Source organism: Mixophyes fleayi, unplaced genomic scaffold, assembly GCF_038048845.1.
Source record: "Mixophyes fleayi isolate aMixFle1 unplaced genomic scaffold, aMixFle1.hap1 Scaffold_62, whole genome shotgun sequence".
In the NCBI taxonomy this organism is placed as follows: Eukaryota; Metazoa; Chordata; class Amphibia; order Anura; family Limnodynastidae; genus Mixophyes; species Mixophyes fleayi.
The window spans coordinates 73,206-100,425 of NW_027448322.1; the positions used below are offsets into that span (position 1 = coordinate 73,206).

The 27,220-nt window shown below is 48.4% G+C and overlaps 1 protein-coding gene across 2 annotated transcripts; it reads left to right on the forward strand.

The window, feature by feature from the left end:
• The first annotated feature begins 1,657 nt into the window (after positions 1-1,657).
• LOC142135141 (flap endonuclease 1-like) lies at positions 1,658-26,335 on the forward strand. 2 transcript variants are annotated; one of them, XM_075194569.1, is made up of 11 exons: positions 1,658-1,778; positions 6,424-6,514; positions 6,730-6,832; positions 7,828-7,885; positions 11,507-11,559; positions 11,669-11,805; positions 12,159-12,219; positions 17,419-17,550; positions 18,765-18,919; positions 20,860-21,013; positions 26,058-26,335. In XM_075194569.1, the coding sequence occupies exons 1-11, from the start codon at positions 1,697-1,699 to the stop codon at positions 26,112-26,114; spliced, it is 1,083 nt and encodes a 360-aa protein (XP_075050670.1). In that variant the 5' UTR covers positions 1,658-1,696; the 3' UTR covers positions 26,115-26,335. The 2 variants fall into 2 exon arrangements, with proteins under 2 accessions (XP_075050670.1, XP_075050671.1); XM_075194570.1 differs by lacking the exon at positions 17,419-17,550.
• Positions 26,336-27,220: the final 885 nt, after the last annotated feature.

Below are 27,220 nucleotides of genomic sequence, written 5' to 3' on the forward strand. Positions count from 1 at the left end.
TCCCCCCTCCCCATCTTACTCCACTCTGGGACCCCCCTCCCCATCTGACTCCTCTCAGGGATCCCCCTCCCCATCTAACTCCTCTCAGGGACCCCCCTCCCCATCTAACTCCTCTCAGGGACCCCCCTCCCCATCTGACTCCTCTCAGGGACCCCCCTCCCCATCTGACTCCTCTCAGGGACCCCCCCCTCCCCATCTGACCACACTAAGGGACCCCCCCTCCCCATCTGACTCCACTAAGGGACCCCCCCTCCCCATCTAACTCCTCTCAGGGACCCCCCTCCCCATCTGACTCCACTCCCAGACCCCCCCATCTGACTCCTCTCAGGGACCCCCCCTCCCCATCTGACCACACTAAGGGACCCCCCCTCCCCATCTGACTCCACTAAGGGACCCCCCCTCCCCATCTTACTCCACTCTGGGACCCCCCCTCCCCATCTGACTCCTCTCAGGGATCCCCCTCCCCATCTAACTCCTCTCAGGGACCCCCCTCCCCATCTGACCACACTAAGGGACCCCCCCTCCCCATCTGACTCCACTAAGGGACCCCCCCTCCCCATCTTACTCCACTCTGGGACCCCCCCCTCCCCATCTGACTCCTCTCAGGGACCCCCCTCCCCATCTGACTCCACTAAGGGACCCCCCCTCCCCATCTGACTCCACTCCCAGACCCCCCCCATCTGACTCCTCTCAGGGACCCCCCCTCCCCATCTGACCACACTAAGGGACCCCCCCTCCCCATCTGACTCCACTAAGGGACCCCCCCTCCCCATCTTACTCCACTCTGGGACCCCCCTCCCCATCTGACTCCTCTCAGGGATCCCCCTCCCCATCTAACTCCTCTCAGGGACCCCCCTCCCCATCTAACTCCTCTCAGGGACCCCCCTCCCCATCTGACTCCTCTCAGGGACCCCCCTCCCCATCTGACTCCTCTCAGGGACCCCCCTCCCCATCTGACTCCTCTCAGGGACCCCCCCTCCCCATCTGACCACACTAAGGGACCCCCCCTCCCCATCTGACTCCACTAAGGGACCCCCCCTCCCCATCTTACTCCACTCTGGGACCCCCCCCTCCCCATCTGACTCCTCTCAGGGACCCCCCTCCCCATCTGACTCCACTAAGGGACCCCCCCTCCCCATCTGACTCCACTAAGGGACCCCCCCTCCCCATCTTACTCCACTCTGGGACCCCCCCTCCCCACCTGACTCCTCTCAGGGACCCCCCTCCCCATCTGACCACACTAAGGGACCCCCCCTCCCGGGACCCCCCCTCCCCATCTGACTCCACTAAGGGACCCCCCCTCCCCATCTTACTCCACTCTGGGACCCCCCCTCCCCATCTGACTCCTCTCAGGGACCCCCCTCCCCATCTGACTCCACTAAGGGACCCCCCCCTCCCCATCTGACTCCACTCTGGGACCCCCCCCCTCCCCATCTGACTCCTCTCAGGGACCCCCCTCCCCATCTGACTCCACTAAGGGACCCCCCCTCCCCATCTGACTCCACTCTGGGACCCCCCCTCCCCATCTAACTCCACTCTGGGACCCCCCCTCCCCATCTGACTCCACTCTGGGACCCCCCCCCATCCCATCTGTCCCTCTGAGCCCCCCGTTCCCCGGAGCCGCCAGTTTGAATCCCCCGCGCCCCGCACAGGAGCCGCCTTCGCCGCAGCTCAGATCCCGGAACCACCTCCAGCCATGGGCGTCCTCCGTCTGGCCGAGCTGATCAGCAGAGAAGCTCCAGAGACCACCAGCACCCCGACCCTCAGCACTTACAGGGGTGAGACTGACAGGGCATGCTGGGACATGTAGTCCGGCCGGCTGACTGCTCCCCGGAGCGCCTACAGAGACGTCAGTCCCGGACCACGAGTCCCAGCATGCATTGCGGGTTAAAGGGACTGACAGTCACACGCCCTGCACTCAGTCCCCCCACTCACTCCCAGCAAAGACCCCACTCTCTATACTGAGTGCCCCCACTCACTCCTAGCAGATACCCCCACTCCTGACACTCAGTGCCTCCACTCATTCCCAGTAGGGACCACTCCACCCCCTACACTCAGTGCCGCCACTCATTCCCAGCAGAGACCCCCCAGCCCCTACACTCAGTCCCCCCACTCACTCCCAGCAGGGACCCCACTCACTCCTAGCAGAGACCCCCAGTCCCTACATTCAGTTTCCCCACTCACTCCCAGTAGGGACCCCACTTTCTTTACTTAGTGCCCCCACTCACTCCTAGCAGATAGCCCCACTCCTGACACTCAGTGTCCCCACTCATTCCCAGCAGAGACCCCCAGTCCCTACACTCAGTGCCTCCACTCATTCCCAGTAGGGACCACTCCACCCCCTACACTCAGTGCCCCCACTCATTCCCAGCAGAGACCCCCCAGCCCCTACACTCAATCCCCCCACTCACTCCCAGCAGGGACCCCAGTCACTCCTAGCAGAGACCCCCAGTCCCTACATTCAGTTTCCCCACTCACTCCCAGCAAGGACCCCACTCTCTATACTTAGTACCCCCACTCACTCCTAGCAGAGACCCCCACTCCCTACACTCAGTGCCCCCACTCACTCCCAGCAAGGACCCCACTCTCTATACTTAGTACCCCCACTCACTCCTAGCAGAGACCCCCACTCCCTACACTCAGTGCCCCCACTCATTCCCAGCAGAGACCCCCAGTCCCTACACTCAGTGCCCCCACTCATTCCCAGCAGAGACCCCCAGCCCCTACACTCAATCTCCCCACTCACTCCCAGCAGGGAACCCACCACCCCCTACACTCAGTGCCCTCACTCACTTCCAGCAATGACCCCACTCTCTATACTTCGTACCCCCACTCACTCCTAGCAGAAACCTCCACTCCCTACACTCGGTCCCCCACTCATTCCCAGCAGAGACCCCCAGTCCCTACACTCAGTGCCTCCACTCATTCCCAGTAGGGACCACTCCACCCCCTACACTCAGTGCCCCCACTCATTCCCAGCAGAGACCCCCCAGCCCCTACACTCAATCCCCCCACTCACTCCCAGCAGGGACCCCACTCACTCCTAGCAGAGACCCCCAGTCCCTACATTCAGTTTCCCCACTCACTCCCAGTAGGGACCCCACCACCCCCTACACTCAGTCCCCCCACTCACTTCAATGACCCCACTCTCTATACTTAGTGCCCCCACTCACTCCCAGCAAAGACCCCCACTCCCAGCACTCAGTGCCCCCACTCACTCCAAGTAGGGACCCCACCACCCCCTACACTCAGTGCCCCCACTCATTCCCAGCAGAGACCCCCAGTCCCTACACTCAGTGCCCCCACTCATTCCCAGCAGAGATCCCCAGCCCCTACACTCAATCCCCCAATCACTCCCAGCAAAGACCCCACTCTCTATACTTAGTACCCCCACTCACTCCTAGCAGAGACCCCCACTCCCAGCACTCAGTGACCCCACTCACTCCCAGCAAGGACCCCACTCTCTATACTTAGTACCCCCACTCACTCCTAGCAGAGACCCCCACTCCCTACACTCATTCCCCCCACTCACTCCTAGCAGAGACCCCCACTTCCTACACTCAGTGCCCCCACTCACTCCCAGCAAGGACCCCACTCTCTATACTTAGTACCCCCACTCACTCCTAGCAGAAACCTACACTCCCTACACTCAGTGCCCCCACTCACTCCCAGCAAGGACCCCACTCTCTATACTTAGTACCCCCACTCACTCCTAGCAGAGACCCCCACTCCCTACACTCATTCCCCCCACTCACTCCTAGCAGAGACCCCCACTCCCGACACTCAGTGCCCCCACTCACTCCCAGCAAGGACCCCACTCTCTATACTTAGTACCCCCACTCACTCCTAGCAAGGAACCCACCACCCCCTACACTCAGTGCCCTCACTCACTTCCAGCAATGACCCCACTCTCTATACTTCGTACCCCCACTCACTCCTAGCAGAAACCTCCACTCCCTACACTCAGTCTCCCCACTCACTCCCAGCAGGGACCCCACTCCCTACACTCAGTCCCCCCACTCACTCCCAGTAGGGACCCCACCACCCCCTACACTCGGTCCCCCACTCATTCCCAGCAGAGACCCCCAGTCCCTACACTCAGTGCCCCCACTCATTCCCAGCAGAGACCCACAGCCCCTACACTCAATCCCCCCACTCACTCCCAGCAGGGGCCCCACTCCCTACACTTAGTCTCCCCCACCTACTCCTAGCAGAGACCCCCACTCACTCCCAACAGGGACCCTCAGTCCCAACATGACCTGACCGTGGACATGATCATACTACAATTCTATTACACTGTATACAGACATAGGACACTACACCTCCAACATGACCTGACCACTGGACATGATCATAATACAATTCTATTATACTGTATACAGACATAGGACACTACACCTCCAACATGACCTGATCACTGGACATGATCATAATACAATTCTATTACACTATATACAGACATAGGGCACTACACCCCCAACATGACCTGACCGCTGGACATGATCATACTACAATTCTATTACACTCTATACAGACATAGGACACTACACCCCCAACATGACCTGACCACTGGACATGATCATAATACAATTCTATTCCACTCTATACAGACATAGGACACTACACCTCCAACATGACCTGACCACTGGGCATGATCATAATACAATTCTATTACACTATATACAGACATAGGACACTACACCTCCAACATGACCTGACCACTGGACATGATCATAATACAATTCTATTACACTATATACAGACATAGGACACTACACCTCCAACATGACCTGACCACTGGACATGATCATAATACAATTCTATTACACCCTATACAGACATAGGACACTACACCTCCAACATGACCTGACCGCTGGACATGATCATAATACAATTCTATTACACCCTATACAGACATAGGACACTACACCTCCAACATGACCTGACCGCTGGACATGATAATAATACAATTCTATTACACCCTATACAGACATAGGACACTACACCTCCAACATGACCTGACCACTGGACATGATCATAATACAATTCTATTACACCCTATACAGACATAGGACACTACACCCCCAACATGACCTGACCACTGGACATGATCATAATACAATTCTATTACACCCTATACAGACATAGGACACTACACCCCCAACATGACCTGACCGCTGGACATGATCATAATACAATTCTATTACACTATATACAGACATAGGACACTACACCTCCAACATGACCTGACCACTGGACATGATCATAATACAATTCTATTACACTATATACAGACATAGGACACTACACCTCCAACATGACATGACCACTGGACATGATCATAATACAATTCTATTACACTCTATACAGACATAGGACACTACACCTCCAACATGACCTGACCACTGGACATGATCATAATACAATTCTATTACACTGTATACAGACATAGGACACTACACCTCCAACATGACTTGACCACTGGACATGATCATAATACAATTCTATTACACTATATACAGACATAGGACACTACACCCCCAACATGACCTGACCACTGGACATGATCATAATGCAATTCTATTACACTCTATACAGACATAGGACACTACATCCCCATCATGACCTGACCACTGGACATGATCATAATACAATTCTATTACACTGTATACAGACATAGGACACTACATCCCCAACATGACCTGACCACTGGACATGATCATAATACAATTCTATTACACTGTATACAGACATAGGACACTACACCTCCAACATGACTTGACCACTGGACATGATCATAATACAATTCTATTACACTCTATACAGACATAGGACACTACACCCCCAACATGACCTGACCACTGGACATGATCATAATACAATTCTATTACACTATATACAGACATAGGACACTACACCCCCAACATGACCTGACCACTGGACATGATCATAATACAATTATATTATACTCTATACAGACATAGGACACTACACCCCCAACATGACCTGACCACTGGACATGATCATAATACAATTCTATTACACTGTATACAGACATAGGACACTATACCTCCAACATGACCTGACCGCTGGACATGATCATAATACAATTCTATTACACTATATACAGACATAGGACACTACACCTCCAACATGACCTGACCACTGGACATGATCATAATACAATTCTATTACACTATATACAGACATAGGACACTACATCCCCAACATGACCTGACCACTGGACATGATCATAATACAATTCTATTACACTATATACAGACATAGGACACTACACCTCCAACAGGACCTGACCACTGGACATGATCATAATACAATTCTATTACACTATATACATAGATAAGAAATAACATATAATAAGATAATATGTTTAATATTGGTTTTTACTCTCTTTCCTCCCAGATAAAGTACTTGCAATTGATGCCTCAGTGTTCATATGTCAGTTTGATTCTGCGATTCCGCCTCTGCACAATCGCCATGGACAGGACATCAGGTAATAACTGATAATTAATGTGCATTTACCTTTCTCGTTTGTCCTCTTTGCTGATAAGAAAGGTCCATGTCTTCTGCTGTTGTCATGTTTATATGTTTGTATTTTACACCTGTAATCTGTATAATGTGCGGAAATCACATTTCTTGGTTGTGCAGATTGTGGACTTGAATTTATATTAATATGTCCACGCTGTGACCTCTGCGTCCTCTCTGTAGTATCATCCAGGGGTTCTTTAATCGTACGATCTTCATGCTGAAGAATGGAATCAAACCGCTGTACGTGTTCGATGGGATCCCGCCGTACAAGAAGCTTCTCAGGGTGAGTACGTGATCCGGACGTAGAGACTGAGGACAGTGGGGTCTCAGGAATAGAGACCCCACTGACTGGAGTGTAGAGGAGATACAAGGACGATGGACAATCACAGGCAGTAGAAGACTGGACGCACTGTGCAGCGTTATTACACTACTGGTGTAGATTATTCTTCGTAACTACAGAGAGGACTATTCACAGTGATTACACTCTGGTCCTGCAGCTTCTCAGTGTAACGTCCCTCTAAGTACATATCACAAGGGGCTCCTTAAAAAAATATTATCTTAGACAGTAGTCGGTTCCAGCGGGTGTATTGTACATACAGTCTGTACATTAAACACTTCTACAAACTGTAACATTTCAAATAATAAACTAAAATATATTTCTAAAAAATCTTTTACTGTTTAAATAAGTAAAAATAATGTGTCTGTAATTTATTGTTTCCTACTGTAGTTCTGAGTGTCAGAATCTGCATGTTAGTGAGTCCTTAAATCCTTTACAGCCACAGGAAGGGTGTAACGTGGTACCTGCCACTAATCCGGATTAGAACCACCTCTTAGTGACTCCTCATCATGTGGTTTATAAATTGTTTGATGGAAATTTCAGGTCATAAAGCTAAAAAGTAATCACTAAATGATCTCAAAAGTTGTTACTTTGATTCTAAACCAGTTCTTAATATTTCCACCAGAAGTGTCTATATTCATGATCTTCTTACTATATTCTCTCCCATTGGTCTCTCATACGACACAGACTCCTGCAGCATTATCACAGGGACTAAGGCTGTTGTTACCGTTATAATGATATATTTATATATAATAATGTCACAATAGATATGATCTCTGTAATAGCTATAAACAGCTTATAGAGGAGCCACCTGGCGCAAACAAGAGGTGTTATATTCTAACTACAATCCGCTAGGTATATAGCGCTATCAGTGTGAGATCAATGTACATCGGCCGTTTATAATCTTATGTTCTGGCCACAAACTTCTGTTTCTCTCTCAGGTCCACAAAGGTAGAAAAGTGCAGAACAGAAGTGGGGTGAGAAGCACACACGCCCCAGGTGAGAGATATACGTACTGGTTGCGGGGTGTGTCCAGTGTGTCTACATGTATGTTCTGTTCCATGGTATATCTTCTGTGTGCCGTGTTGTATATCCCGTGTCGTCTGTTTACATGTTATATATCCTGTGTATTCTGTCTACATGTTGTATATCCCGTGTATTTTGGTTACATGTTGTATATCCCGTGTATTCTGTCTACATGTTGTATATTCCATGTATTCTGTGTGTGTGGCATATTCTGTGAGACCTAAGAAGATGAACAGATGGGATTTATAGAGGTCACTTTCTGGACATTGTTTGTTAACAGTAGAGTAACCCACAGATTGTCAGCCTGTGAGCAGGGTCCTCTTACCTCTCTGTCTCTATTACACAGACAGACAGTATTACTGTGTTTGTCGCCAATTGTAAAGAGCTACAGAATTTCCTGGCCCTGTATAAATAAATGTTAATGATGATGATGAGTAAACGGAATAGTCCAGGGGTGAAGGGTCATGGATCAGACCCCATAGATCCTGTCCACTGTCTCTCGTGTCCTGTATGTTCTCTGTCTCTCGTGTGCCGTACACTCTCTGTCTCTCGTGTCCTGTATGTTCTCTGTCTCTCGTGTGCCGTACACTCTCTGTCTCTCGTGTGCCGTACACTCTCTGTTTCTCGTGTCCTGTATGTTCTCTGTCTCTCGTGTGCCGTACACTCTCTGTCTCTCTCATGTCCCATACGCTCTCTGTCTCTCGTGTCCCGTACGTTCTCTGTCTCTCGTGTCCCGTACGTTCTCTGTCTCTCGTGTCCCGTACGCTCTCTGTCTCTCGTGTCCCGTATGTTCTCTGTCTCTCGTGTCCCGTATGTTCTCTGTCTCTCGTGTGCCGTACACTCTCTGTCTCTCTTGTCCCGTACGCTCTCGGTCTCTCGTGTCCCGTACGTTCTCTGTCTCTCGTGTCCCGTACGTTCTCTGTCTCTCGTGTCCCGTACGCTCTCTGTCTCTCGTGTCCCGTACGTTCTCTGTCTCTCGTGTCCCGTACGTTCTCTGTCTCTCGTGTCCCGTACGTTCTCTGTCTCTCGTGTCCCGTACGTTCTCTGTCTCTCGTGTGCCGTACACTCTCTGTCTCTCTTGTCCCGTACGCTCTCGGTCTCTCTTGTCCCGTACGCTCTCGGTCTCTCGTGTCCCGTACGTTCTCTGTCTCTCGTGTCCCGTACGTTCTCTGTCTCTCGTGTCCCGTACGTTCTCTGTCTCTCGTGTCCCGTACGTTCTCTGTCTCTCGTGTCCCGTACGCTCTCTGTCTCTCGTGTCCCGTACGCTCTCTGTCTCTCGTGTCCCGTACGCTCTCTGTCTCTCGTGTCCCGTACGTTCTCTGTCTCTCGTGTCCCGTACGCTCTCTGTCTCTCGTGTCCCGTACGTTCTCTGTCTCTCGTGTGCCGTACGCTCTCTGTCTCTCGTGTCCCGTACGCTCTCTGTCTCTCGTGTCCCGTACGCTCTCTGTCTCTCGTGTCCCGTACGCTCTCTGTCTCTCGTGTCCCGTACGCTCTCTGTCTCTCGTGTCCCGTACGCTCTCTGTCTCTCGTGTCCCGTACGTTCTCTGTCTCTCGTGTCCCGTACGTTCTCTGTCTCTCGTGTCCCGTACGTTCTCTGTCTCTCGTGTCCCGTACGTTCTCTGTCTCTCGTGTCCCGTACGTTCTCTGTCTCTCGTGTCCCGTACGTTCTCTGTCTCTCGTGTCCCGTACGTTCTCTGTCTCTCGTGTGCCGTACACTCTCTGTCTCTCGTGTCCCGTACGCTCTCTGTCTCTCGTACGTTCTCTGTCTCTCGTGTCCCGTACGTTCTCTGTCTCTCGTGTCCCGTACGTTCTCTGTCTCTCGTGTCCCGTACGTTCTCTGTCTCTCGTGTCCCGTACGCTCTCTGTCTCTCGTGTCCCGTACGTTCTCTGTCTCTCGTGTGCCGTACACTCTCTGTCTCTCGTGTCCCGTACGCTCTCTGTCTCTCGTACGTTCTCTGTCTCTCGTGTCCCGTACGTTCTCTGTCTCTCGTGTCCCGTACGTTCTCTGTCTCTCGTGTGCCGTACGTTCTCTGTCTCTCGTGTGCCGTACACTCTCTGTCTCTCGTGTCCCGTACGCTCTCTGTCTCTCGTGTCCCGTACGCTCTCTGTCTCTCGTGTCCCGTACGCTCTCTGTCTCTCGTGTCCCGTACGCTCTGTCTCTCGTGTGCCGTACACTCTCTGTCTCTAGTGTCCCGTACGCTCTCTGTCTCTCGTGTCCCGTACGCTCTCTGTCTCTCGTGTCCCGTACGTTCTCTGTCTCTCGTGTCCCGTACGTTCTCTGTCTCTCGTGTGCCGTACACTCTCTGTCTCTCGTGTCCCGTACGCTCTCTGTCTCTCGTGTCCCGTACGCTCTCTGTCTCTCGTGTCCCGTACGCTCTCTGTCTCTCGTGTCCCGTACGTTCTCTGTCTCTCTCATGTCCCATACGCTCTCTGTCTCTCGTGTCCCGTACGTTCTCTGTCTCTCGTGTCCCGTACGTTCTCTGTCTCTCGTGTGCCGTACACTCTCTGTCTCTCGTGTCCCGTACGCTCTCTGTCTCTCGTGTCCCGTACGCTCTCTGTCTCTCGTGTCCCGTACGTTCTCTGTCTCTCGTGTCCCGTACGTTCTCTGTCTCTCGTGTGCCGTACACTCTCTGTCTCTCGTGTCCCGTACGCTCTCTGTCTCTCGTACGTTCTCTGTCTCTCGTGTCCCGTACGTTCTCTGTCTCTCGTGTCCCGTACGTTCTCTGTCTCTCGTGTCCCGTACGTTCTCTGTCTCTCGTGTCCCGTACGCTCTCTGTCTCTCGTGTCCCGTACGTTCTCTGTCTCTCGTGTGCCGTACACTCTCTGTCTCTCGTGTCCCGTACGCTCTCTGTCTCTCGTACGTTCTCTGTCTCTCGTGTCCCGTACGTTCTCTGTCTCTCGTGTCCCGTACGTTCTCTGTCTCTCGTGTGCCGTACGTTCTCTGTCTCTCGTGTGCCGTACACTCTCTGTCTCTCGTGTCCCGTACGCTCTCTGTCTCTCGTGTCCCGTACGCTCTCTGTCTCTCGTGTCCCGTACGCTCTCTGTCTCTCGTGTCCCGTACGCTCTGTCTCTCGTGTGCCGTACACTCTCTGTCTCTAGTGTCCCGTACGCTCTCTGTCTCTCGTGTCCCGTACGCTCTCTGTCTCTCGTGTCCCGTACGTTCTCTGTCTCTCGTGTCCCGTACGTTCTCTGTCTCTCGTGTGCCGTACACTCTCTGTCTCTCGTGTCCCGTACGTTCTCTGTCTCTCTCATGTCCCATACGCTCTCTGTCTCTCGTGTCCCGTACGTTCTCTGTCTCTCGTGTCCCGTACGTTCTCTGTCTCTCGTGTGCCGTACACTCTCTGTCTCTCGTGTCCCGTACGCTCTCTGTCTCTCGTGTCCCGTACGCTCTCTGTCTCTCGTGTCCCGTACGTTCTCTGTCTCTCGTGTCCCGTACGTTCTCTGTCTCTCGTGTGCCGTACACTCTCTGTCTCTCGTGTCCCGTACGCTCTCTGTCTCTCGTACGTTCTCTGTCTCTCGTGTGCCGTACGTTCTCTGTCTCTCTCATGTCCCGTACGTTCCCTGTCTCTCACCCATTCCATATCTGATTCACAGAGCACCAGGACCTGAAGACATTGCTAAATCATCTGGGCGTCCCATTCATACAGGTGAGACAATATCTGCCCCTTGCCTGTGGCTCACTCTGCCCCGAGTACCATACGTGTCATCTGTCTCAGTCCATCTCGTTATGTTCTATTTCTCACATTTACCCTCCAGGCTCCTAGTGAGGCAGAGGCGACCTGCGCCTCCCTCGTGAAAGACGACCTGGCGTGGGGCGCAGTGACTGAGGATATGGACGCGCTGCCGTTTGGTTGCACTCGGCTGATCCGCAATCTGAAGGCTGATAAGAACACGTACGTTGGCTGTATATGAAATGTACCTCTCGCCACACGGAGAAGGTTTATCTTAGAGACACAGAAATATATAAAGATACATAATTATACCTCATGTAAACGTGGCCACCTGTCATATTGTACTGCCAGGGAGGGGGGCTTGGCCGGGCTGAGGTTGTCGGTGGTGATTGCAGTGCTCTTTCCTGTATAGGGTGAAGCAGAAACACCCATTTCCACCAGTTAGAGGCTTTTCGCCCTTTGGTAAACCTGCCCATAGAGCCAGTATAGTATGGGGAGGTGATGATTGAGTTCCTTTGTTAGGACGTTTAGGATTCTCGTTGTTAAATCTGCAACATTTCTCTTGTGTCTTTCAGAACAATTACAGAATATAATTTTCCAGCAATCCTGAAGAAGCTACAACTAAGCCCAAAACAGGTTTGTAACAGAGCAGGGATGTCTCCATTACGATTCTTTTCTATCTGTAGCTCTGACATGTCCTAGAGCGCAGTACAACAGCCACCGAGCGCCATGTAGAGAACCGACAGAAGATCTGGAAAGGCATCTTCAGAGTCATCAGACCAAACTAATCTATCTCAGACCAAACTAATCTATCTCAGACCAAACTAATCTATCCCAGACCAAACTAATCTATCCCAGACCAAACTAATCTATCCCAGACCAAACTAATCTATCCCAGACCAAACTAATCTATCTGGACGGCTCTTTTTAACATCTCTGCTAATGGACCTGACCTAGTGGAAAACCTTCTATAATAGTCAACTAGCCCCAGAAAAGTACATATTTAGGTTCTCTTTCAGGTCTAAGCCATTGTTTTACTGCCTCTACCTTATCGGTCTTAGACGTGTCGTTGTCTTGTCCAACAATATAGCCCACGTATTTGTCCTCTGCTATATCCAGCGCACACTTGGCTGGTTTACTGTTAAACCTGCTGCTCATAAGGACTTCAAGGCGCCCTCCACTTTGACATATATGATTCCCAATCCATGGATTATATTAGAGTCGACTAAATAAGTAATCGCACGAGTCCTATGAGGTTTCAACAGCTTATTCATAGCTCTGAATGGTGTCACCGGCTCTGTGTAACCCACGTACTGGTAGGTTCAAAAGGAGCGTCGCTTGTGGGGAAAGGGAATTTGCCAATATCATTTTGTCCAATCTAGGGCAGTTAAATACCTGCAGGTTCTGACAGACCGGGTATGAACAATGATACCTCTTACCTGTGTCATATATCCCTGGCCAGAAGAAACTACTAAACACCCGTTCCCATGTTTTGTCCTCCCCCCCAACCCCCCAACATGGCTCCGACATATATGGTAACTTTTAATTCCACTGGAATTTATCACCTTGGTACAGCAGTAATTTTGCAAAAAACAGGCATAGGTAGATAACAATGCAAAGGCAGATATCCAACAAAAACAATACACATTGTCAGGAGAAACAAATGAGGAACAATTGTTGCACCAATTGCTCAAACTCTATAACATTTTCCAAGAATATGAGGTGGGAGGGAAGGGGAAGGACACTGGTCATCGCCGAAGGAGGAGAATAGAGTGCAGAGGGCAGCACTTCACAAGATCTCGGGGAGGAACATAACCCCGAGGATAAGACATCGTAAGAGCTGCTCACCGATGGAAACCAAAGGGGGTTCACTTAAAGGCATGGAGCTGGTGAAGGAGTTGATGGGTTACAAGTAAAGCCAGGGAGCCCAAATCTGGGGAAATTTATCATCCTTATCTTCTAAATGGTGTGTGATCTGTTCCATCTGGGCAATAAATCAGATATAGGAGCATTGGGCCGCCATAGTGGGGGGCTCAGCTTGTTTCCATGACTTGGCCACGGGTCTTTCTGGACGGGACAGGGAAGAAGGGAGGAGTGGAGGGCCCTAACTCGATCCCAAAAGGTGGATATTTGGGGGCAAGTCCACCATATATATAGGAAAGATCCCATCTGGCCACAACCCCACCAGCATAACGGAGAGGTGGAGGGAAACATTTTAGCGAGCTTGTCGGTGGTGAAGTACCATTGATGGTATACTTTATATGCGTTCTCCTTGATCAAGGTGAAGATGGAGCAGGTGGCAACCTGTTCTCTTATAATCTCCCAATAATCCTCCTCGGGGTGAGTGGCAGATCCCTCTCCCACTCCCTCTCGTGTCTCCCGCCGGGAGGCAAAAGTGCGTCAATTGTTAAGCTGTATATATAAGAAATCATACCTCTACTCAAGGGTGGGGAGAGACATAAGGTTTCAAAGGAGGAAGTAGGGGTGGTTGGAGAAGCACCGCTGAGGAGAGAGCCCACAAAGTGCCGCAACTGAAAATACTTGTAGAATTTAGGATGGAGCTTTGGATACTTAGAACGCAGATCATCGCAGGAGATAAAGGCACCTTGATATAGGAGATCTCCAACAAATTGGACACCAGAAGTAGACTAGATAAAGCTGAGGAGAGCCCAGGAGGGAAGGCAGGACTTTAGTATAGGAGGGGAGGAAGGCGGGATATTGAGGTGGGGCCGACCAGGCGCGGGCTGGGAGGCTTCAGCCCGGGGGGCGCACAGGCGGCTGCATCACATGTCATAATGACGCATCGCCAGTAAGATTAACATATTATTACATCCACGGGGGGGAATGGGGGGAGGCGGCCGGCCTGAACAGCCGTTAGACTGAGCGGCCCGAGTGCCCGCTGCCCCCCGGTCCAGCCCGCCCCTGGGGCCGACAGATCTCCCAGATCGTAGCTGCAGCAGGTAATTTTTAAGCACAAAAGCTGCACATCCAGTAGGTTGAGAAGCCTTTTGTACCCCATTTACCTCAAACAGCTTTAAACACATTAGCAAGGGTAGCATCATTGAGCTGGTCCTGTGCAAATTTCTGCAGGGAAAACTGTCCTGGTACCAGGTTATAGTCCTCATATTTTCCCTCACCTGTGACATCTCCCAGCAATACGTCACTGGTCCCTCCTTGGGAACTTATCACGTCACTTTTCCTGAAAGGTTTTCTGTGGTTTAGTTGGCCCATTTCCCAGGTTAACTTCCCAATAGGGCAGTCCCTACAGGACAGCGTCCTCATGCATCAATCTCTCCCATTGGATTTCCTCAAAGTATGCAAAGTCCATTCCCCAGAGTGAGGTTTGGTCACAGTCTTGAGCACCACAGTGCTGGAGAGCAGGGTAAGCTCACCTTCCAAATCGACTAAACCCAGAACTACTTTCTGGTCCATCATTACGGCCACCAAGAACAACTGAGGCTTTCTTATAGCTGGGTTCATAGTGCAGTATGAAGGATCAACCGAACCAGAATGGGACAGACTACAGTATATTGGTTCCTGTAACATTGGAGTTTGGGCCTGTAGGTGACCGACAGTTCTGCATTCAAAGCAAATCGAATCACTGCTGTAGAGTTCTTCGTCTGTGCACTTTCAGTCACAGGGCCGATTGGTAATTTACGCTCCCTTGTAGCTGTGGTGTGGGCTTAATCGTCATCCGATACATAGTCCTGAATCTCTCGACAACAGTGGAGAGTTCATCAAACATTTGTGGTTCATATTGCATAACCCATCTCTGAAGACCTCTGGTGAAGGGATCTGTTACTAGAAGCTTTGATCATTTACATGGTGAATAGGATTCAGGGTGGAGCCATTTATTAAAGAGTTTAGTTAAACCACACAACTCCGCTTTCTCTTATTGAAACTGTTGAGCTCTACTGGTGGTCGTAACTCCAAACTGAGCCAGAACTTCTGCTTCAAGTGCCAGGAGTCCATGGTCTCTATCTAATGTAAATTCATGTAATCTTGTTGGGCCTGACACCACAAACATGGTGCTAGAATGTCATCCCAGCTCTCCTCCAGCCACTTTGCATGCTTAGCGGCCTGTTCAAATGCTATCAGATGCGCCTCAATATCATCCACTGGTGTCATTTTTCTGCAAAGCGGGCATGGGCTGTACCACCTTGACCTGCTACGCCTGTATTAACTGATCCAGCTGTGTCCTTCTGAGCCAATTCTTGTGCTTGCTGTGTAGTAATAGTAACTTGCAACAAGTCCTTTAACATTTACACCATTTTGTGTGTTTGATTAGCTGGGCAGCAGACTCTGGCTTTCCTAAGGATCCCACTTCTGCCACCACTTGTGACCCTGGCTTCTCCAAGATGACACTCATAGTATTTCTGGAGTATTTCTTGGCGATCCACAGCACTTATCTAACACAGACCACCTGTCCATTAGATTGGCTATCATGTCCAGCATTGGTTGCACAAGCCTTATAAACCCAAAGCTCCTCCCAGCTCTATCCTGATTGACAGCAGTCACGCCCATGTCTGACCCACCTCCCCCACATGAAGCTGATTAGGACAGGTGCTCTGTATTACCTGTGTATAAGGCCTCAGCAGCCGGAGCATGCTCTGCTACACACGTGTGGTAAATTACTCCTGTGTTACAATAGGTGGCTTTACTTACTCTTTAATTCCTCCAAATATAATTCATTAATAAACATTTACACAGAGAGGAGGCTCCTCACTATCCACTGAACAGACCAAGGAGACAAAATGGCCGTGATGTCCTCCATATGTCAGAGGAAATCCCTGTAACATCTTCACTTGATACCACAGGGGCTGTAAGCCCTAGTAAATGTCCGGGAAACTCTAATCAGGCCAAAGTACAGACAGCATTACCCAGAATCCCCAGCTGCAGTAGTAGCTCTATATACTGTGTTTATATGAGGACATTACCCAGAATCCCCGACTACAGGATTAGCTCAGTATACTGTGAAATTGTAGAGTAAGAAGACATTACTCAGAATCCCCAGCTGCAGCTTACAAAGAGCATTCTAGTGACTACTATGCATCATCATCATCATTTATATAGTGCCACTAATTCCGCAGCGCTGTACAGAGAACTCATTCACATCAGTCCCTGCCCCATTGGAGCTTACAGTCTAAATTCCCTAATATACACACACAGACAGAGACAGACTAGGGTCAATTTTGACAAAGCCAATTAATCTACTAGTATGTTTTTGGAGTGTGGGAGGAAACTGGAGCACCTGGAGGAAACCCACGCAAACACAGGGAGAACATACAAACTCCACACAGATAAGGCCATGGTCGGGAATCAAACTCACGACCCCAGTGCTGTGAGGCAGAAGTGCTAACCACTAGGCCACTGTGCTGCCCAAGTATAGACCCCCTACATTTCTGCTGATATGTAATTGATATGGGGTGACATGACTAATTAATGTGTAGAAAATTGCTGATATCTCTCTCCCCCCCTCTCTCTCTCTCTTCCTCTCCCCCTCCTTCCTCTTTCTCTTCCCCTCTCTCTCCCCCCCTCCTCCAACTCCTTCTCCCCTCTTTCTTTCCTCACTCCCCTTTTCTTTCTCCCCCCACACACACCTCCCCTCTCTCCTCCCCCTTCTCTCCCCCCTCTGTCTCCCCTCTCTCTCTGCTCTCTCCCCCTCCCTCTCTTTCCACTCTCTTCCTCTCTCTCCGCTCCCCCCCACCCCCCTCTCTCTCCCCCCCACCTTCCTCTCTCTCCCCACTTCGTCTCTCCCCCTCAACTTCCCCCCCTTCCTCTCTCCCCGTCTTCTCTCTCTCTCTCACCCCACTCTCTTGTTTGTTCTTCCTACAGTTTGTAGACCTGTGTATCCTCCTGGGGTGCGATTATACGGAGAAGATCAGAGGTTTGGGTGTCTGTAAAGCTCTGCAGATGATTAAGCAATATGGGAGTATTGAAAGTATTCTTGCGGTCATCCGCCCACAGGTGAGAAGCTGTGACATGTCCCCCTGTGGTTCTCCGTATTTTGTGTGAGTAGCACAGGGCACAACTGTGGTAATGGGCCTGATTTTGAATTGAACGTAAACCTCCACCATTTGCGTCCGCACACTGGCGCTTCCTCGGTCAGTGGCATCTCCAGTTATGTGCAACCTTAAATCTAGAGTAGAGAAGTGTCTGAAGCAAAGGTGTCTCGTCATCACCATCATCAACTCCAGAATCTGTGCTGGGATTACGTAGGTGCAACATTTACTGTTTGTAGCTATAAGAGGCACCTCCGATGCGCATACTTCACATGCGCCTTCCCTAACCGCACAGTAACGCCCCTGATCTGCATCTCCACGCGCAACGAGCCGCAAGTGCACCTCTAAGTATGGAGTGAGTCACGTGTGCACCTCTAAGTATGGAGTGAGTCACGTGTGCACCAAGACACTTATTTACATTGCACAATGATCTTACATGCGGCTGTACATGGACAGCACGGTGGCTCAGTGGTTAGCACTTCTGCCTCACAGCACTGGGGTCATGAGTTCAATTCCTGACCATGGCCTTATCTGTGAGGAGTTTGTATGTCCTCCCCGTGTTTGCGTGGGTTTCCTCTGGGTGCTCCAGTTTCCTCCCACACTGCAAAAACATACTGGTAGGTTAATTGGCTGCTAACAAATTGACCCTAGTGTGTGTGTGTGTGTGTGTGTGTGTGTGTGTGTGTGTATATTAAGGAATTTAGACTGTAAGCTCCAATGGGGCAGGGACTGATGTGAGTGAGTTCTCTGTACAGAGCTGCGGAATTAGTGGCGCTATATAAATAGCTGCTGATGATGAATATGATAAATACCATCCACGGTGCTCGCTCACATAGGTGGACTGTCTCCTAAATCTCCTTCTGCCTAATGGTGTCCTCGCCCAGGGTGCCTCTTCTACTATGTGACCCCTGCATGAGATCAGGTAACTTCCCGTGACATCTTCCGTTATATCAGATTTGGGGGATCTATATTTGCACAATATAATAATATATTGCTTTCTTCTTCCACACCGAGTTACATTGAGCTCCCATTTATCAGTAATGCTTAATGTCGGCAGCCAAGTCACCTTTTTATTAAGTGAAGAGCTTGGGGAAATGGGAGAAAGGACCCCCGTCTCCTCAGTACACTGTCAGAGACACAAAGTCCAGGTCTCACTGATTTTCCTTTCCCCCGTCACAGGATCGTATTCCACCTCACTTTTACACTGATTACTTGGAAGCACGAAGACTATTCCTGAATCCTGCAGTGGCCGAAGTTACTACTTCCCAGCTGAAGTGGAGCAAACCAGACGAGGAGAAGATTTTACAATTTCTTTCCAGTGAAAAATGCATGAAGTAAGTAGGTTTATATGTGTGCGAGAAAGTGACATGTAAGTCGACTTCACCTTGTTCAACGTAACCTAAGACAATGCTTTGTTCCCGGTAGTAGTAGTGTGATGTAGTAATAACATTGTACTGTTCCTGGTAGTAGTAGTAGTGTGATGTAGTAATAACATTGTACTGTTCCCGGTAGTAGTAGTGTGATGTAGTAATAACATTGTGCTGTTCCGGGTAGTAGTAGTGTGATGTAGTAATAACATTGTACTGTTCCCGGTAGTAGTAGTAGTGTGATGTAGTAATAACATTGTACTGTTCCCGGTAGTAGTAGTAGTAGTAGTGTGATGTAGTAATAACATTGTACTGTTCCCGGTAGTAGTAGTAGTGTGATGTAGTAATAACATTGTACTGTTCCCGGTAGTAGTAGTAGTGTGATGTAGTAATAACATTGTACTGTTCCTGGTAGTAGTAGTAGTAGTGTGATGTAGTAATAACATTGTACTGTTCCCGGTAGTAGTAGTAGTGTGATGTAGTAATAACATTGTACTGTTCCCGGTAGTAGTAGTAGTAGTGTGATGTAGTAATAACATTGTACTGTTCCTGGTAGTAGTAGTAGTGTGATGTAGTAATAACATTGTACTGTTCCCGGTAGTAGTAGTAGTGTGATGTAGTAATAACATTGTACTGTTCCCGGTAGTAGTAGTAGTGTGATGTAGTAATAACATTGTACTGTTCCTGGTAGTAGTAGTGTGATGTAGTAATAACATTGTACTGTTCCCGGTAGTAGTAGTAGTGTGATGTAGTAATAACATTGTACTGTTCCCGGTAGTAGTAGTGTGATGTAGTAATAACATTGTACTGTTCCCGGTAGTAGTAGTAGTGTGATGTAGTAATAACATTGTACTGTTCCCGGTAGTAGTAGTAGTGTGATGTAGTAATAACATTGTACTGTTCCCGGTAGTAGTAGTAGTGTGATGTAGTAATAACATTGTACTGTTCCTGGGAGTAGCAGTGTGATGTAGTAATAACATTGTACTGTTCCCGGTAGTAGTAGTGTGATGTAGTAATAACATTGTACTGTTCCCGGTAGTAGTAGTGTGATGTAGTAATAACATTGTACTGTTCCTGGTAGTAGTAGTAGTGTGATGTAGTAATAACATTGTACTGTTCCCAGTAGTAATAGTGTGATGTAGTAATAACATTGTACTGTTCCTGGGAGTAGCAGTGTGATGTAGTAATAACATTGTACTGTTCCCGGTAGTAGTAGTGTGATGTAGTAATAACATTGTACTGTTCCCGGTAGTAGTAGTGTGATGTAGTAATAACATTGTACTGTTCCTGGTAGTAGTAGTGTGATGTAGTAATAACATTGTACTGTTCCCGGTAGTAGTAGTAGTAGTGTGATGTAGTAATAACATTGTACTGTTCCCAGTAGTAGTAGTGTGATGTAGTAATAACATTGTACTGTTCCCGGTAGTAGTAGTAATAGTGTGATGTAGTAATAACATTGTACTGTTCCTGGTAGTAGTAGTGTGATGTAGTAATAACATTGTACTGTTCCCGGTAGTAGTAGTGTGATGTAGTAATAACATTGTACTGTTCCCGGTAGTAGTAGTGTGATGTAGTAATAACATTGTACTGTTCCTGGTAGTAGTAGTGTGATGTAGTAATAACATTGTACTGTTCCCGGTAGTAGTAGTAGTAGTGTGATGTAGTAATAACAATGTACTGTTCCCGGTAGTAGTAGTGTGATGTAGTAATAACATTGTACTGTTCCCGGTAGTAGTAGTGTGATGTAGTAATAACATTGTACTGTTCCCGGTAGTAGTAGTGTGATGTAGTAATAACATTGTATTGTTCCCGGTAGTAGTAGTAGTGTGATGTAGTAATAACATTGTACTGTTCCTGGTAGTAGTAGTGTGATGTAGTAATAACATTGTACTGTTCCTCCCGTGTAGACGAGACAGGGTCCAGAATCAATTAAAGTCACTTCACCCAGCACAGACAACAAAGAAGCGAAGATCTGGATCTAACGTTGCTGATTCAACCTCAAAGAAACAAAGGAAAATGAGCGATTTTTACAAAGTGAAAAAGTCTGGAATCCGCGACAAGGTGAGAATAGGACAAAGCCCATTAACCGCCAACTCCGGGGATATGTAAAAATTATTTTTGATGGGAGGAGGAAGTATCTACGGGGACCTGATAAACTGGCAGCATCACACAACTACGCCAATTCTCCCCCTTACAGCAACATGAAACCTCCTTTTTGCCAGGGGTACAATACAATGTGCTTTAAATGCCCCAGTCCGTTTATCTCCTGTCATCAGATGGAGAACAGTTTTTCACCCCCAGACTTGCTGTCATTATAACACACAAAGTCATCTACTTTTCCCATGCAAAGAGTCGCAATTTCACAGAATAGGCCCCAATAACCCTCATTGGGGCAGCTTTGTAAATGCCACTTATATGCTGTAATATTAGCAGGGAAAGAATTGATGATTTACACAATAGGGGTCATTTATAAAGGGTGACGTCATAGGTCATACGTCATAGGTTTTCCATTTGCCTCTGTTTTTATATAATTTTGCACCAGGAGATGGAGAGAGAGATAGAGCTCCCTCCTGAGGGTGACACAGATTTACCTTGTTCTGCCGCCATGCAATTCCCAAAAGTTCATCCTGTGGGAGCTGCTTATGTAATTATTATGTGAGGAGGTAAAGAGGACACATTGAGGACACCTTTAGGACCTTTTGCAGCTTCCAAACACGTTATGGAAAGCACATTTTAACTAAGGTAATTGTAAAAGCTTATCGAGATTACAATGGTCAAATAGTAGCACAAACAATGAAATGACAACTGGCACAAAAATACTATGAAAAATATGTAATAAATGCTTTTCTTGGCTTCAGTAAAACTTAGTATAAGAATCCCAGTTTCAGTATTCGTCACCTTCAAGGTAATCTTCAAATCGGGGTAACTGTTTTTCTATATCCACCAGAAAGTTCCAAGTGAATTTCTCACTTTGCTGACTTTTTATAATTTCTCAAGTTTAAAAGAAACAATTTCAGATTCAAAACTAACTTTAGACAGTAGATGGCAGTAGTACTCCAAGTGTAAAATCTGGTCTTGTGTGATATCTGTTCAGAGAAGAGAAGGGAACGGGGGTTATGATAAATACTTTCAAATATATCAATGTTTATAATAAGGTACAGGAGGGAAACATTCTACAAAGTAAGAGAAGTACTAGAACACGAGGACATGTACTGACACTGGGGGAAGAGAAGTATTAGAACACGAGGACATGTACTGACACTGAGGGAAGAGAAGTATTAGAACACGAGGACATGTACTGACACTGGGGGGAAGAGAAGTATTAGAACACGAGGACATGTACTGACACTGGGGGAAGAGAAGTATTAGAACACGAGGACATGTACTGACCCTGGAGGGAAGAGAAGTATTAGAACACGAGGACATGTACTGACACTGGGGGGAAGAGAAGTATTAGAACACGAGAACATGTACTGACACTGGGGGGAAGAGAAGTATTAGAACACAAGGACATGTACTGACACTGGGGGGAAGAGAAGTATTAGAACACAAGGACATGCACTGACACTGGGGGGAAGAGAAGTATTAGAACACGAGGACATGTACTGACACTGGGGGGAAGAGAAGTATTAGAACACGAGAACATGCACTGACACTGGGGGGGAAGAGAAGTACTAGAACACGAGGACATGTACTGACACTGGGGGGAAGAGAAGTACTAGAACACGAGGACATGTACTGACACTGGGGGGAAGAGAAGTATTAGAACACGAGGACATGTACTGACACTGAGGGAAGAGAAGTATTAGAACACGAGGACATGTACTGACACTGGGGGGAAGAGAAGTATTAGAACACGAGGACATGTACTGACACTGGGGGAAGAGAAGTATTAGAACACGAGGACATGTACTGACCCTGGAGGGAAGAGAAGTATTAGAACACGAGGACATGTACTGACACTGGGGGGAAGAGAAGTATTAGAACACGAGGACATGTACTGACACTGGGGGAAGAGCAGTATTAGAACACGAGGACATGTACTGACACTGGGGGGAAGAGAAGTATTAGAACACGAGGACATGTACTGACACTGGGGGGGGGAAGAGAAGTACTAGAACACGAGGACATGTACTGACACTGGGGGGAAGAGAAGTATTAGAACACGAGGACATGTACTGACACTGGGGGGAAGAGAAGTACTAGAACACGAGGACATGTACTGACACTGGAGGGAAGAGAAGTATTAGGACATGTACTGACACTGGGGAGAGGGAAGAGAAGTATTAGGACATGAGGACATGTACTGACACTGGGGGGAAGAGAAGTATTAGAACACGAGGACATGTACTGACACTGGGGGGAAGAGAAGTATTAGAACACGAGGACATGTACTGACACTGGGGGGAAGAGAAGTATTAGAACACGAGGACATGTACTGACACTGGGGGAAGAGCAGTATTAGAACACGAGGACATGTACTGACACTGGGGGGAAGAGAAGTATTAGAACACGAGGACATGTACTGACACTGGGGGGGGGAAGAGAAGTACTAGAACACGAGGACATGTACTGACACTGGGGGGAAGAGAAGTATTAGAACACGAGGACATGTACTGACACTGGGGGGAAGAGAAGTACTAGAACACGAGGACATGTACTGACACTGGAGGGAAGAGAAGTATTAGGACACGAGGACAGGTACTGACACTGGGGGGAAGAGAAGTACTAGAACACGAGGACATGCACTGACACTGGGGGGAAGAGAAGTATTAGACCACGAGGACATGTACTGACACTGGGGGGGAAGAGAAGTATTAGAACACGAGGACATGTACTGACACTGGGGGGAAGAGAAGTATTAGAACACGAGGACATGTACTGACACTGGGGGGAAGAGAAGTATTAGAACACGAGGACATGTACTGACACTGGGGGGAAGAGAAGTATTAGAACACGAGGACATATACTGACACTGAGGGGGAAGAGAAGTATTAGAACACGAGGACATGTACTGACACTGGGGGGAAGAGAAGTACTAGAATATGAGGACATGCACTGACACTGGGAGGAAGAGAAGTATTAGACCACGAGGACATGTACTGACACTGGGGGGAAGAGAAGTACTAGAACACGAGGACATGTACTGACACTGGGGGGAAGAGAAGTATTAGAACACGAGGACATGTACTGACACTGGGGGGAAGAGAAGTATTAGACCACGAGGACATGTACTGACACTGGGGGGAAGAGAAGTATTAGACCACGAGGACATGCACTGACACTGGGGGGAAGAGAAGTACTAGAACACAAGGACATGTACTGACACTGGGAGGAAGAGAAGTATTAGAACATGAGGACATGTACTGACACTGGGGGGAAGAGAAGTACTAGAACACGAGGACATGTACAGACACTGGGGGGAAGAGAAGTATTAGAACACAAGGACATGCACTGACACTGGGGGAAGAGAAGTATTAGAACACAAGGACATGCACTGACACTGGGGGAAGAGAAGTATTAGAACACGAGGACATGTACTGACACTGGGGGGAAGAGAAGTACTAGAATATGAGGACATGCACTGACACTGGGAGGAAGAGAAGTATTAGACCACGAGGACATGTACTGACACTGGGGGGAAGAGAAGTATTAGACCACGAGGACATGTACTGACACTGGGGGGAAGAGAAGTATTAGACCACGAGGACATGCACTGACACTGGGGGGAAGAGAAGTATTAGAACACGAGGACATGTACTGACACTGGGGGGAAGAGAAGTAGTAGAACATGAGGACATGTACTGACACTGGGGGGAAGAGAAGTATTAGAACATGAGGACATGCACTGACACTGGGGGAAGAGAAGTATTAGAACATGAGGACATGTACTGACACTGGGGGGAAGAGAAGTATTAGAACACGAGGACATGTACTGACACTGGGGGGAAGAGAAGTACTAGAACACGAGGACATGTACTGACACTGGGGGGAAGAGAAGTATTAGACCACGAGGACATGTACTGACACTGGGGGGAAGAGAAGTATTAGAACACGAGGACATGTACTGACACTAGGGGGAAGAGAAGTATTAGAACACGAGGACATGTACTGACACTGGGGGGAAGAGAAGTATTAGAACACGAGGACATGCACTGACACTGGGGGGAAGAGAAGTATTAGAACACGAGGACATGTACTGACACTGGGGGGAAGAGAAGTAGTAGAACATGAGGACATGTACTGACACTGGGGGGAAGAGAAGTATTAGAACATGAGGACATGCACTGACACTGGGGGAAGAGAAGTATTAGAACATGAGGACATGTACTGACACTGGGGGGAAGAGAAGTATTAGAACACGAGGACATGCACTGACACTGGAGGGAAGAGAAGTATTAGAACACAAGGACATGTACTGACACTGGGGGGGAAGTAGGTTCAGAGGAAATCTGAGGAAAAATTACTTTTCAGAAAGGGTAGTGTCTACATAAGGAATGAGTGGTCACTTTCTATTTAATTTCTGGTGCCCATAGATTGCTTCATTCTGTGTCCTCATTATCTATCTATCTATCTATCTATCTATCTATCTATCTATCTATCTATCTATCTAATCTGGAGTGATGACCTTTCTGCTTTGCCGGTGGCAGACAATGTGGACACATAGAAATGTTTTGCACTCTCCATATCGTGTAATTCATACATTATACTGAAGTATCACTGCACATAGCTAAGGACTCTAAGAGATCAGTGAATGCATTGCAAGGTCAACAGACCCTGTGGAAGGTGCAGTCACCCATTCATCTATGTATACATTGTGATTTCTGCTGCTCATCAGCTCAACACCACCGGTCACCTGGGAGCGTTACTGTAAGTGCAAAATGTTTATATAATATATTAATGTACAATGTGCCCAGTGTAGATATATATCTAGCCTGCAAGACAAGGGGGCAGAGGTGTTGTGTCATGCCATAGCCAGCAGGAGAGAGGGGGGCAGTGGTACAATTGCTATAGGCTGCAGGAGAGGTGGGTTTCCTGTGAAAATTTGCACAGCATGAAATCTAATGTACACAGTCAAACGTTTAGTGTCCTGTTCTTTTCACAGTCTTCTATGAGGAGCAACCTGACACCAAGGGAACGACCCACGGAGACCTTGATCTGAATATGTGGGTTCAGGACGTACCCAGGAAGGGAAAGTGAAGACCTATCACAGTCCGGACTTCTGAATATTTCCACATATTTCTCCTACATTTTCTAGTGTTATTTTATTACAAATCTACGACGACTGAATAGGCCCCACTAAACCTCATTGGTGCAGCTTTGTAAATGCCACTTATATGCTGTAATATTAGCGACCACAGCAGATGTGTAACCTTTCGCTTCCTTACAGATCTAAGCACAGGGGAGAGCTGACAATTTTTCCCCGGTGGCAGTACATTGCTCAGCAGTACATTGCTCAGCAGTACATTGCTCAGCAGCACATTGCTCAGCAGTACATTGCTCAGCAGTACATTGCTCAGCAGCACATTGCTCAGCAGTACATTGCTCAGCAGTACATTGCTCAGCAGCACATTGCTCAGCAGTACATTGCTCAGCAGTACATTGCTCAGCAGCACATTGCTCAGCAGTACATTGCTCAGCAGCACATTGCTCAGCAGTACATTGCTCAGCAGTACATTGCTCAGCAGCACATTGCTCAGCAGTACATTGCTCAGCATTACATTGCTCAGCAGTACATTGCTCAGCAGCACATTGCTCAGCAGTACATTGCTCAGCATTACATTGCTCAGCAGTACATTGCTCAGCAGTACATTGCTCAGCAGTACATTGCTCAGCAGTACATTGCTCAGCAGCACATTGCTCAGCAGTACATTGCTCAGCAGTACATTGCTCAGCAGTACATTGCTCAGCAGTCTATTAGGGACATTTTAAATGGAAACAATTTAGGTAGCCCAGTGACCCAGCCCATGATAGCTCAGTATGGGACCAGCCCCGGGGCAGATGACCCCCTGCCCCTCAGCCCATCCTGCCTTAGTCTAAGTGACTGATTTACCAAAGGACATGAGGGATATTTTCTCTTATACATGAAAGGGGACAATGATGCCATCACTGCAGAGGACTCTCTGTTCCTTTGCATGGGGAAGTCTATGGTATCACGGCTTTAAATAATTTTTGAACAAATGACGTTTTAAAATATTTTGAAGTTTTCGTTAATAAATGTAATCTGTTGTTTTAAACTTTACTTTTTTTCCACCCAGTGAGACTAAA